Below are 12,910 nucleotides of genomic sequence, written 5' to 3'. Positions count from 1 at the left end.
AGTGTTTGGGGACAGAGTCCCATTCTCCCTTTCTTCCCCACAGTAACCAGCACAATGGTGGTCCCACAGACTGGGCAGAGCCAAGGAGCACTTACGTCTGCAAGAATTGCAGCCAGATGTTTTATACAGAGAGAGGGCTGAGCAGCCACATGTGTTTTCACAGCGACCAGTGGCCGTCACCTCGAGGGAAGCAGGAGCCGCAGGTGAAGGGGCTCGAAGCTGCCATTCATCTCAGGATGGAGCCGTCCTCCTGCGGGGAGCCTGGCTGGGGGCCGGGAGTCAGGGCTGTGCTGCTCTGGAGAGGCCCCTTTCTCCCTACGTACTGTGTCTCTTAAAGGGCTGGCTCTTCTCTGTGTGTAGGTGTGTGGCATGGAGTTTTGCAAGCCACGAAGACAGGTGCTGAGGCCGGAGGGGGACAGGCAGAGTTCCCCGAGAGCCAGGAAGTCCTTGGACAACATGACCACCGCCCCTTTGGTGGTCCCTGTGTCGGTGCCTGTGGCTCCAGCGAACCATCCCCCGGGGAGCAAGGTGGGTGCACTTCCTTCCAGCTGCTTTCCAGCTGCCAGTGGGAGCTGTGAGAAAAGCCCCCAAATCCTGACTCCATAAGAGCTTGATTTGCGTGTTCATTCATCCATTCAACCTCCAGTGAACTTCTTTTGTGTCTGGGCAGGGCTGGGGACACTGCAGCGACCACAACAGGCCTGCCCCCGTCTCCTGGGGCTCCCAGCCCAGCGGAGTAGATAGACCCATCCCCGGACACTGACGACCCAGAACGGGCTGGGCTGGGAGAGGGAGCTGTAGGAGCCCCGAGGGCACCAGAGACCCTGCCTGAGGAAGGGGGTGTTGCAGCTGAGAGCTGGAGGATGAGGAGGGGTAAGATGGGCAGAGAGGAGGGGAGATTGCGTGGAGGTAAGAGCGAGTGTAGCAAGGTCAAGCCGTCGTCTCTTCAGCCTGTGCTGGAAGACCCCACCTGGAGACGTTCATGCTGGACTCGGGTACGGGGTGCATGGAGCCCACTGTTTGTCTCCCAGGAGCTGCTGTCATTTTGAGGGCAACAGGTTTTCCTTTTGTCATGCTGTTGCATCCGTCTGGCCCCCACTCTTTAAGTGCCAGTCACTTTAACAACGGACATGAGTTTCCAAAATGGTCTGAGTGAGGGCCTCTCCTTGGGGGGTGTGGGTGCCTGAGAAGGCCCCAGCCTCAAACATCGCCCGGCTTAGGGTCTGGAGTCTGGCTCAGGCGTGGTGGCCCTGCCCGGCTTCCTGTGCTGAGGACTCTTTGCACGGCCATGCTGGGTGTGCGTCTGGCTGGTCAGTACCCTTTCCCACTCTCAGGCCATCTTGAGGACTGAGCTGTGGGGCCGGTGGCCTCAGGTGACCCCTGTGGTTCTGAAGTCTCTTCTTCTCCAGGGACAGGAGAAGGACGGGGAAGAGAGAGACAGCAAGGAGAGCAGCCAACACAGGAAGCGGAAGAAGCTCCCACGGCCCAAGGCACTGCTCATCCCTCCTCCGCCCTCCATGTCTGGGGAGCCGGGCCCGGGAGGATGCCGCCAGAGCTGCCTGTGCTCGCCCGTGTTCCTGGTGGACCGTCTCCTGAAGGGACTGTCCCAGTGCCCTGCCTACACGCCGCCCCCGATGCTCAGCCCCATCCGGGAGGGCTCTGGGCTGTATTTCAACACTCTGTGTTCCACATCTGCCCGGGCCCGTCCCGACAGGCTCATCAGCGCCATGCTTGGTGAGTGAGCTTGATCACCCCATGATAGGCCTGTGGGGGGCCAGACCCCCGCCCCCTGTAGAATTCGGTCCAGCCATTCCCTCTGGCCTACGCTTGGGTCTGGTCTGGGGGTCCTGTTGCTGTTCAGAACTATCCCAGGACCATCTGGGACCAGCAGCCTTCTAGGTGCTTATAACTTTGTAGCCAGAAAGAAAATAGACGCAATTTAGCCTAACCACCATTCTGCCTGCCCTTTCGAGTAATTGTTTAAACAGCTTTATTGAGGTATAATTCACATGCCATATGAATCACCCATTTAAAGTGTACAGTGATTTTTTAGTGTATTCTTAGGATTGTACACCCATCCCACAATCTAATTCTAGAGCATTTTCATCACCCCAGAAGATTATATCCACGAGCGGTGACACACAGGCCCTGTAGCCCCCAGCTCCTCTGCCCTGGGCAACCACCAGTCTACCAACCTACTTTTTCTATGGGTCTCCCTATTCTGGACATTTCATATACTTGGGGTCATACAATATGTGACATTCTGTGTCTAGTTTGTTCACTTAGAATAATGTTGTCAAGGTTCATCCATGTTGTACTATGCATCAGTGCTTCATTTCTTTTTATGGGTGAATGATATTCCATTCTCTGGAGAGACAACATTTTATTTATCCATTCATCAGTTGAGGGGCATTTGGGTTGTTTTCGTCCTTTGGCTATTGCAAATAGTGCTGTTAAGAACATTTATGTATAAGTTGTTTTTGGACATAAGTCCTCATTTCTCTTGGGTATACAGCTCAGAGTGGAATTGCTGGGTCAAAGGGTAACTATGTCTAACCGTTTAAGGAACTGCCGGACTGTTTTCCAAAATGGCCGGGTCATTTTAAATTTCCACCAGCATTGTATGAAAGTTCCAGTTTCTCCACATCCTTGCTAAACACTTCTTATCTGTCTTTTTCATTATAACCATCCTAGTGGGTGTAAAGTGGTAGCTCTTTGTGGGGTGTTTGTTTATTTGTTTGTTTGTTTGTTTTGCGGTACGTGGGCCTCTCAGTGTTTGTGGCCTCGCCCGTTGTGGAGCACAGGCTCCGGATGCGCAGGCTCAGCGACCATGGCTCTCGGGCCCAGCCGCACCGCAGCAAGCGGGATCCTCCCGGACCGGGGCACGAACCTGCGTCCCCTGCATCGGCAGGCGGACTCTCAACCACTGCGCCACCAGGGAAGCCCCCTCATTGTGGTTTTGATTTACATTTCCCTGATGACTAACGATGTTGAGCATCTTTCCACGTGCTTATTATCCATTTGTATATCTTCTCGGGAGAAATGTCTGCTCAGATCCTTTGCCCATTTTTTAAATTGAATTCTTATCTTTTTATCATTGAGTTGTCTCAGTTCCTTATATAGTCTGGATGCAAGCCCCTTATCAGATATATGATTTGCAAATTCTCTCCAATTTTGTGGGTTGTCCTTTCATTTTATTTATGATATGGTTTGCGGTACACAAGTTTTTAATTTTGATGAAGTCCAACTTATTCTTAGGCCTGCGATCAATCTTTAGTTAACTTTTATATACTGTATGAGGTAGGAGTCCAAATTTATTCTTTTGCATGTATGTATCAGTTCTTCCAGCACTTGAAAATACCGTTCTTTTCTCATTGAATAGTCTTGGTACTTTGTTTTGTTTTGTTTTCTTTTGCGGTACACGGGCCTCTCACTGTTGTGGCCTCTCCCTTTGTGGGGCACAGGCTCCGGACGCGCAGGCTCAGTGGCCATGGCTCACGGACCCAGCTGCTCCGCGGCACGTGGGATCTTCCCAGACCGGGGCACAAACCCATGTCCCCTGCATCGCCAGGCAGACTCTCAACCACTGCGCCACCAGGGAAGCCCTGCCTTGGTACCTTTGTGGAAAATCAGTTGACCATAAATGATTTGAGATTTTTCTTCTTTTTTAATACAGGCATTTTACAGCTCTAGATTTCCTTCTGAACATTGCTTTAGCTACATTTTGTAAGTTTTAGTATGTTGTGTTTTTATATTCATTCAGCTAAAGTGTTTTCTAATTTATCATTCCACTTCTTGTTTAATACACTGAGTATTAAAGAGTGTGTTGCTTAATTTTCACATATTTGTGAATTTTCCAAATTGCTGCCTTTTATTGATTTGTAATCTAATTCTCTTGTGGTCAGAGAACATACTTTGTTTCTTTTTCAATTTAATTTATTAATTTTTTTTTTATTTGTTTGGCTGTGCTGTGTGGTTTGCAGGATCTTAGTTGCCCCACCAGGGATCGAACCCATGCCCCCTGCAGCGGAAGCGTGGAGTCCTAATGACTGGACCGCCAGGGAATTCCCTTAAATTTATTTTAAAATTTAAAACTTATTGAGGCATGTTATATGGGCTAGAATCCGGTCTGTCTTGAAGAATGTTCCATGTGAATTTGAGAAGAATGTATTCTACTGATGTTTGGTGGAATGCTGTATTTTGTCTGTTTTGTCTAGTTAGTTTCAATTTCCTTGTTGATCTTCTGCCTAGCTGCCCTATCCACTGTTGAAAGTATTGAAATCTCCAACTAATATTATTATTATTTTTTTTTTTTTCTTTTTGCGGTATGCGGGCCTCTCACTGTTGTGGCCTCTCCCGTTGCGGAGCACAGGCTCCGGATGCGCAGGCCCAGCGGCCATGGCTCACAGGCCCAGCCGCTCCGCGGCATATGGGATCCTCCCAGACCGGGGCACGAACCCGTATCCCCTGCATCGGCAGGCGGACTCTCAACCACTGCGCCACCAGGGAGGCCCCAACTATTATTTTTTAATGGTTTATTTCATCCTTCAGTTCTGTCGTTTGTTGCTTGGTGTATTTTGGGGTTCTGTTTTTAGGTGTGTATATGTTTGTAATTGTCACATCTTCCTCACGGCTTGACCTTTTACCATTATGATGTGATTGTGACTTCATTTGTCATTACTACAATAATTTTATCATTATCTCTGGTAATATTTTTTTGTTTTAAAGTCTAATGTGCCTGACATTAGTATAGTCATTCCATTCTCTTTTTTGGTTGTTGTTTTCTTGGTATATATTTTTCTCTTCTTTTACTTTCAGCCTATTTGTGTCTTTGAAAATAAAGCATGTTACCTCTAGACACCATTAGTTGGATCATGTGTTTTTTTATCCAGTCTTAGAAACTCTGCCTTTTGGCTTGGTTTGTTTAATCCATTCTTGTTTACTGTTATATTGATATGGTTGCATTTACATCTGCCATTTTGCTTTCTATTTTCTATATGTTACATGTCTTTTTCTCCCTCTGTTCCTCCTTTCCTGCTTTCTTTTGTATTGTGTAACATTTTAATTCTGTTAATTTTTCACTTTTTCTTAGTCATTTCTTAGTGGTTGCTCTAGGACTTAAAATATATGTCTTATCAGAATCTGTTAGGATGTGTAATAACTCACTAACAATGAAATATAGAAACACTGCTCCTATCTAGCTCTCTTCCTTCTAACTCTTTTGCTATTATATGTGAGAGACCCAGTAATACCTTACTGGTCATGTTTCTTGCTTTATATACTTTTATTTCGTGTAAAAACACTGAGAGAATAAAGGAAAACAAGCATGATTTATAGAGGTTGTTATATTAACCTTCTTATTGACCATTTCTGATCTCTTCATTTATTCTTGTGGATTTGAGTTACTGTCTGAGGTGATATTCCTTTACTCCAATGCAGCTGTGCTCCTTGTGCAGTTACTGTCACATATATTATATTTCTATATGTTAGAGGCCCACAATACATATTGTTTTATGCAGTTATTTTTTAAGGCACTTAAGAAAAGAAAAGAAATATGTAATCATACTGATTTTTATAGTTACCCATATTTACTAGCGCTTCGCTTTTTTTTTTTTTTTTGGTTTGAATTCAAGTTACCATCTGATGTCATTTGCTTTCAATCTGAAGGACTTCCTTTACTATTTATTTTTATTAGGGATATATAATTCACATACCATACAATTCATCCCTTTAAAGTATAGAATTCAATGGTTTTTAGTATATTCACAGAGCTGTGCAACCATCACTACCATCCGTTTTCAGAAATTTTCATCATCCCCAAAAGAAGCCCTGTACTTATTAGCAGTCCCTCCTTTCCATCCTCCCCGTCCCCAGCCATGGGTAACGACTAATCTACTTTGTCTCTATCGATGTGGCTATTCTGCATATTTCATATGAGTGGAATCATACAGTATGTGGTCCTTTATGAATGCCTTCTTTTAGTTAGCATGATGTTTTTAGGTTTCATCCAAGTTGCAGTATGTATCAGTACTTTGTTCCTTTTTGCGGGCTGAATAATATTTCACCTTTAATATTTCTTGTAAGACAGGTCTGCCAGCAACAGGTAGCCTCAGTTTTTATTTATCTGGGAGTGTCTTTATTTTACCTTCATTTTTGCAAGATAATTTGCTGAATATAAGATACTTGGTTAACACTTTTTTACTTTCAGTAATTTGAATATATTATCCCATTGCCTTGTAACCTACATCGTTTCTCTTAAAAAGTTAGCTGTTAATTTTACTGTAGTGCCCTTGTATGTAACAAATTGTTTTTCCCTTTTTGCTTTCAAGATCTTATCTTTATTTTTGCTTTCCACATTTTGCCTATGTTATGTCTGGATGTAGAGCTCTTTGTGTTTAATCTTTCTTGGAGTTTGTAGAGTTTGCTGGATATACATATTGTTTTTCATCAACGTTGGGAAATTTTCAGCCATTAATACTTTAAATATTCTGTCCCTTTCTCCCCTCTTTCTGGTACTCCCACTACATATATATTGTTGCATTTAATGACATCTCACATTTCTCTGAGGCTCTCTTCACTTTCCTATATTTTTTTCTCTCTGTTCTTCAGATTTCATAGTCTCCATTGTTCTATCTTCAGGTTTGCTGATCATTTCATCTGCCAGCTCAGATCTACTGTTGAGCCTTATTTTGGTTATTGTACTTTTTTAACCCCTGAACTATTTCCATTTGGTTCTTCTGTTTTTTGGCTGCATCGCACAGCATGCAGGATCTTACTTCCTCTACTAGGGATCACAGCCATGCCCCCTGCAGTGGAAGCGTGGAGTCTTAACCACTGGACCGCCAGGGAAGTCCACATTTGTATCTTTTTAAAAAATAATTTCCATCTCTTGATGGCATTTTCTCTTTGATGAGAAATTTTTATTTTATCTTACTTTAATTCTTTAAGCATGGGAGCCAGGGGAAGAAGAAGCCCCCATCTCCTTGGCTGCACCTACCTGGGTAGAGCTTCCTTTACAAAGAGCTGGGGGCTAGGTGGGTAAGGGAGTGGGCCATGGCTCCAGTGCCACAGACTCTCACTGTTCTTCCCGAGATTTAGTAGATTTTCTTGAATGAGTATTTCTTAAAATGCTGTATGCCTTTAGGACAACTTGCAGACTTTAGCTTACTGTTCTTTTTTTTTTAATGATTTTTGTCAGTAAATCTGTTGTTTTGCCGAGTTCCTTACTCTACTTTTTCAGAAGTCTTATCCCACTTCCATGCAATCTTTTTATTTTATTGTGATGTGAACAGTTAATCTGTGATCTGCCCTTTTAACAAATATTTAAGTGTGCAATACAGTATTGTTGACTATAGGTACAATGTTATACAGCAGATTTCTAGAGCTTGATTAATTGAAACTTTATGCCCATTGATTAGTAACCTCCCATTTCCCACTGCCCCAACCCCTGGTAACCCCTATTCCACTCTTTGATTCTATCAATATGAATTCAACTACTTTAGATACGTTATATAAGTGGAGTCATGCAGTATTTCTCTTTCTGTGACTGGCTTATGTCACTTAGTATAATGTCCTCAATGGTCATCCATGTTGTTGCATATTGCAGAATTTCTTTTTAAGGCTAAATGGTATTTCATTGTATGTTTATGTCACATTACCTTTATGTGCTCATCTGTCAGTGGACATTTAGGTTGTTTCCACATCTTGGCTATTATGAATGGTGCTGGAGTGAACATGGGAGTTCAGATATCTTTTTGAGGTCTTGACTGCAGTTCTTTTGGATGAATACCCAGAAGTGGGTTTGCTGCATGATATGGTAGTCCTACTTTTAATTTTTGAGGAAACTCCATACCATGCAATCTTTTTTTTCCAATTTTCAATTTTATATTGGATTAGAGTTGATTTACAATGTGTTAGTTTCAGGTATACAGCAAAGTGATTTTGTTATACATAATCACATATCTATTGTTTTTTAGATTCTTTTCCCATATAGGTTATTACAGAGTATTGAGTATAGTTCCCTGTGCTATACAGTAGGTCCTTTTTGATTATCTATTTTATATACAGTAGTGTGTGTATACCATGCAATCTTGAAGAGCCTGCTTTTAGCTGCTCTGGAAAGGCAGGCAAAAAGGGCCTCATGGGTCAGTTGTAGCCAGTCTCCTTGAGCCTCTTCTTTGGGCGTTTTCCAGATCACATGGACGGCTCTTTTGGCATCAGTGTGGTGAAGGACAACAGCAAGATCAGCACTGAACCGTGAGTTGGAACAGACTTAGAACCTGAGGGTCCTTGCAATGTGGGGATGCTTTTACCCTCCTTGCATTCCAGTGTCGGTTTTTCCCAAGGGAGCCTTCATCACGGGAAAGTCAGGTCTAGACCCAGAACCTCTCTAGGAGAGAAGTGGTGGATTTCTCCAGGTGTTTCCCCAATATTCCTTCTGTCCAGACATACCATAGTTGGATGTCTGCAGACAGAATGCCCAGCACCCTGGGGTTCTAGATAGAATTGGTGATGGCGCAGTGAGATACTGTTTTGTAGCTTGGATGTTACCTTGGATACAGCAGAATGCCAGGTATCAGCACATACCTCCCCTGTCCTAGACCCCAAACGCCTGAAGCCAGAAATCTGGCGATAAAGCAAATTGGAGGAAGGAAGGAAGTATCCCTCAAGAGGTCTCTGGAATACCAGAGCGTGTCTACTGGGCTGATGAGCACTCCCTGTGTCTGAGAGATGGCCAAAAGGTGGGTTCCACAGCCCTGGTGAGCAGGGCTCACCGCACATCTCTCTTGTATTTCCCATCTTGGTCACACACATATGCCTTTTATGTCCGTGTGTGTGGCCTCATTTCAGACACATCAACATAGGGAGCCAGTTTCAGGCTGAGATCCCAGAGCTCCAGGACAGATCACTGGCTGGAAGTGACGAGCATGTAGCTACTCTGGTCTGGAAGCCATGGGGAGATGTGATGACCAACCCGAAGACGCAGGATAGAGGTGACTGAGACTTTGGGGCCAGGTTCCTGAGAGCCCTCCTCCATGTCCAAGGGGTTTCTCCTCCCAGTTCTCACCTTGACCAAGAAGCAGTGATCCCCAGGCGGGGGTGGGGTGGGCAGAGCTGGCCTTCAGCGCAGGACTGCTTTGCTGTGCTGCAGTCCCTTGCCCCACCTCTCCTCTCACCCAGTAGCTGGCCAGGCCATCCAGAGCAGGTGCCAGGAGCAGGGTTTCTGCCCATCCTCCTTGTCCCTCCCTTCCCTCAGCCTGCTTGTAACAGAGAGGTGAGGGAGATGGTGACAGGAGCCCCCCACCCCATCTGTGCTGTTGGGGAGGTTTCCTCTCTGGCACTTGCTGACCCTCTGTGTCTCCTCTCCTTCTCGCTGCCGGGCTGCCTGCTGGAAACAGTGACCGAACTCTGCAACCTGGCCTGCTCCAACGTGATGCCGGGCGGGGGCACCAACCTGGAGCTCGCTCTGCACTGCCTGCATGAAGCCCAGGGCAACATCCAGGTGCGGTGCAGGCGAGGGGGGTGCTCAGAGGAGCTGTGGGAAGCTCCCTGCTCTCTTAGGGCCAGGGGCTCTAGGCGCAAGACACGTGCCTTCTACCTGGGGCTTTGCAGCTCACGAGAACCAAAGGCTGGCCACCCACCCTTCTCCCTGGTCGCTTTGGGACTGGTGGTGTCCTTTTGAACGTAGGGGAAATGCACACATACGGGCTCAATCAGTTATTTCTCTGGGGTGACAGCAGAGCACCAGGGTTCCTCCAGCGTTACCTCATCTCAGCGCAGCACTGGGGAGGCGGTGCCTAGCAGAACCAACTCAGGGCCTGCATTAATCTGGTTTATTTACTGAACATTGACTTTTGGATTAAAAATGGTGTATGCAAACCTCTGATGCAACAGAAATGCCTCTGCCTCCTCCAAGGACCCTCCTCACAACCCTGAAGTTTAGACAATGAAGAAGTCCAACTGTGTGTAGTGGGAGAGGAAGTCACGTCACCCGAGTTGGAGACCCAAGAGTCAGGGCTACATGGTGCTTTTTCTCAAGCTGAGAGGCAGTGGCTGGCACGTGGTGGGTGCTCAGCAGAGTAATCAGCACACGTTTACTGGGTCCTCCTGATACCTGGTGATGTCATGGTATCAGGCTGGGGCCAGCTCAGGGGCCCATTCTTGGTTTAATGCTCTGCTGCCACCATCTTGAAATTCTTAATAGTTTCTGAGCACAGGGCCCCGTGTTTCCATTTTGCGCGGGGTCCTGCAAACTGCATAGCGAGTCCTGACCGGGGTTATGCTGTTGAGCAAGACAAATGCCCCCTCTTTGCAGGGCTTACATTTTAGGAGAGTGAGCACATGAAATACATTTTTTAAAAGTGATAGATAATGATGAGTGCTATGAGGACCATAACATGGGGTAGGGCGGGGGCAGTGCCGCTCCAAATGCTGCTCCCTGAAGAAATAAGGAGCTTGTGCCAGAATAAGTCCACACACTGTTTCGTCATCAAGTAAATCTTGCTATGAAAAAGGTAACGTCAGCTGCACTCAACAGTCCGCTTAGTGCTGTAGGCAATGTGTCCCAAGTGGTTCACAGCTGGTGGCCAGTCCACAGACCGACCACACTTTGAGTCGCCCTGGGGTAGGGGTGGCTTTAGGGAGGGCTGCACATATTTTCTGAATGGATGAAAGAATGAAGGCGGGCCTCTACCTCACCTTCCCTCCCTCAGAGAGTTGCCCACCACTCCTCTCGTTCCAGGTTGCCCTGGAGACCCTGTTACTGAGAGGACCCCAGAAGCCACGGACTCACCCTCTCGCCAACTATCACTACACAGGTAACGAGCGTGGCTGCCCGCGTGGTTTTGGCCTGGCTGAGGCCCCTGCGAGCCAGTCACTTTCCATGGCAAGCTCTGCACGTGCCTCCCGGAGTTCTCTTGGGGCCTACACCTGCCCTCCCAGAAGGGCCCGTCCTCTCTGGGGGACTCAGTGGGTGCTGTTCTCTAGTTGGATCCAACCTTCCCCTTTCCACTGGTTCCCTCGTGGGCTCTTCCTGGCCAGAAGGGGGGTGCCAGGTTGGGGTGGGCTCAGGTTTCCCAGTTGAGCACTCCAGCCTTGGAGTCAGGCAACCAGGGGCCCACGGCTGCCCTTGGCAAGTCTCTTAACCAGAGGAAGCCTCAAGTTGCTGCACCTGTCAAGTGGGGATGGTAATAGCCCCTACCTGCTAAGGTTTTTGTGAGGATTGTGTGAGATAAAGCAAGTAAGGGGCTTAGCAGAAATCTTGGCATATAAGTGGCGCTCAGTGGCCTGAAAAAGGAGGGGAGTCTGCACTTCAGCCGTGGCTGTGGTCCCAGAAGGAGAAACAGCCTTCCTCCTCTTGGCTGTTTCTCCAATAGGTTCGGACATCTGGACCTCCATGGAGAAGAGGCTCTTTAAGAAGGCGTTCTGTGCCTACAAGAAGGACTTCTACTTGATACACAAGATGGTAAGGCGAACATGGCAGGCTGGTGTAGACAAGGCTCCTTCACACGGCCGAGGCGCTAGAACTGCAGGGCCTGTCAGGGGCGATACTCTGCTCATGCTGTGAACAGTTGACAACTGAAATGCCATTGCTTGGAACAACCTGAAACGGTACAGAAATGAATCCCATGTTCCAAATAAAGCCCTCCAGACCCCTCCCCACAATCCTACTTCTGATTGATAACCTGACAGGTATTTACTGCCCATACGGATTTTACACACCTATATGCACTTTCTCAAAAAAGGATGACATCATATACTTAATATCCTGCTGATTAATTTGTTTTTTAACTTGATGTACGCAAAATTGCACATAATCGAAGTGTAAGATTTAATGTTTTTGACATAGTTATACACTTGTAAGACCACCACCATGATCAAGATAATGAGAGTATCCTTCACCCCCAAAAGTTCCCTCCTGCCCCTTTGCAACCCTTCCTTCCTGCCACCCGGGTCCCTAGTCAACTCTTGTCTACTTTCTGTCACTCTAAATGAGTTTGCATTTTCTAGAGGTTTATATAAATGGAATAATCATACAGCATGTGATCTGCTTTGTCTGGCTTCTTACACTCAACCTAATGATTTTGAGATTCATCCATGTTGTCGTGTGTACCCATAGTTCATCCCTTTACTGTTGAGGAGTATACCACTGTGTGGACGGACCACCGTTCATTTAATCATCCACCTGTTGGTGGTTTCCCGTTACTGATGACTACAGATAAAGCTGCTCTGCACATTTACATACAAGTCTTTGTACGGACATGTACTGGGTTTTTTTTTTTGTTTTTTTTTTTTTGCGGACACGGGGTTGGGATTATAAATACCTAGGAGGGGAATGAGGGTAACTTATAGTAGATGTATGTTTAACTTTTTAAGAAACTGCCAAACTGTTTTCCAAAGTGGCTCTACCACTTCCCATTCCCACCAGCAGGTTATGAAAGGTCCAGTTGCTCCACACCCTCGTCGACACGTGGTATGCTAAGTCTCTTTAATTTTAGCCATTCTAATGAGTGTACAGTAGCATCTGACTCCATTTTCCTAATGACTAATGATGCTGAGCATCTTTGTGTTTTTTTGCTCTATGTGCACCTTCTCTGGTGAGCTGTCTGTTCATATCTTTTGCCTCTGTTTTTATTGGAGTGTCTGTGTTTTTATTGAGCTGTAGGAGTTCTTATTTTGTTCTGAACACCAGTCCTTTATCCAGATATATGCTTTGGAAATATTTTCTCCCAATATGCCATTTGTCAGTCTTCTAACAGTGTCTTTTGAAGAAAAGTTTTAAATTTTGCTTAAGCATAACTTACTAGTTTCTCTTTTATAGACTGTGCTTTTCGTGTTGTATCTAAGAAATCTTTGCCTAACCCAAAGTCACAAAGATTTCCCCCTATGTTTTCTTCTGGAGGTTTTACAG

At 46.0% G+C, this 12,910-nt stretch overlaps 1 protein-coding gene and 1 pseudogene across 6 annotated transcripts in view; one reads left to right on the top strand and one right to left on the bottom strand.

Moving 5' to 3' along the window:
• The window catches only part of LOC309794492 (zinc finger protein 541-like), a 50,765-nt pseudogene that overhangs the window by 34,904 nt on the left and 2,951 nt on the right, over positions 1–12,910 (top strand). The window contains exons 6-12 of the transcript in view: positions 44–203; positions 1,410–1,734; positions 8,193–8,256; positions 8,851–8,993; positions 9,399–9,502; positions 10,742–10,817; positions 11,376–11,464. The product of the transcript in view is annotated as a zinc finger protein 541-like (transcript). The remainder of the gene's footprint in view (positions 1–43; positions 204–1,409; positions 1,735–8,192; positions 8,257–8,850; positions 8,994–9,398; positions 9,503–10,741; positions 10,818–11,375; positions 11,465–12,910) is intronic.
• LOC309794495 (BRD4-interacting chromatin-remodeling complex-associated protein-like) overlaps positions 9,819–12,910 on the bottom strand; it is a 66,350-nt gene continuing 63,258 nt past the window's right edge. For all 5 annotated transcript variants that reach the window (XR_014292072.1, XR_014292077.1, XM_082606056.1 and 2 more), the window contains one exon: positions 9,819–11,602. Coding sequence is in view for 3 of the 5 variants with exons in the window: in XM_082606056.1 (XP_082462182.1) it covers positions 11,504–11,602 (99 nt within the window). In the remaining 2 variants the exon portion in view is untranslated. The remainder of the gene's footprint in view (positions 11,603–12,910) is intronic.

This window comes from Mesoplodon mirus (assembly GCF_964341445.2).
Source record: "Mesoplodon mirus genome assembly, chromosome: 19".
In the NCBI taxonomy this organism is placed as follows: domain Eukaryota; kingdom Metazoa; phylum Chordata; class Mammalia; order Artiodactyla; family Ziphiidae; genus Mesoplodon; species Mesoplodon mirus.
This window is presented reverse-complemented; position numbering and strand designations above follow the sequence as displayed.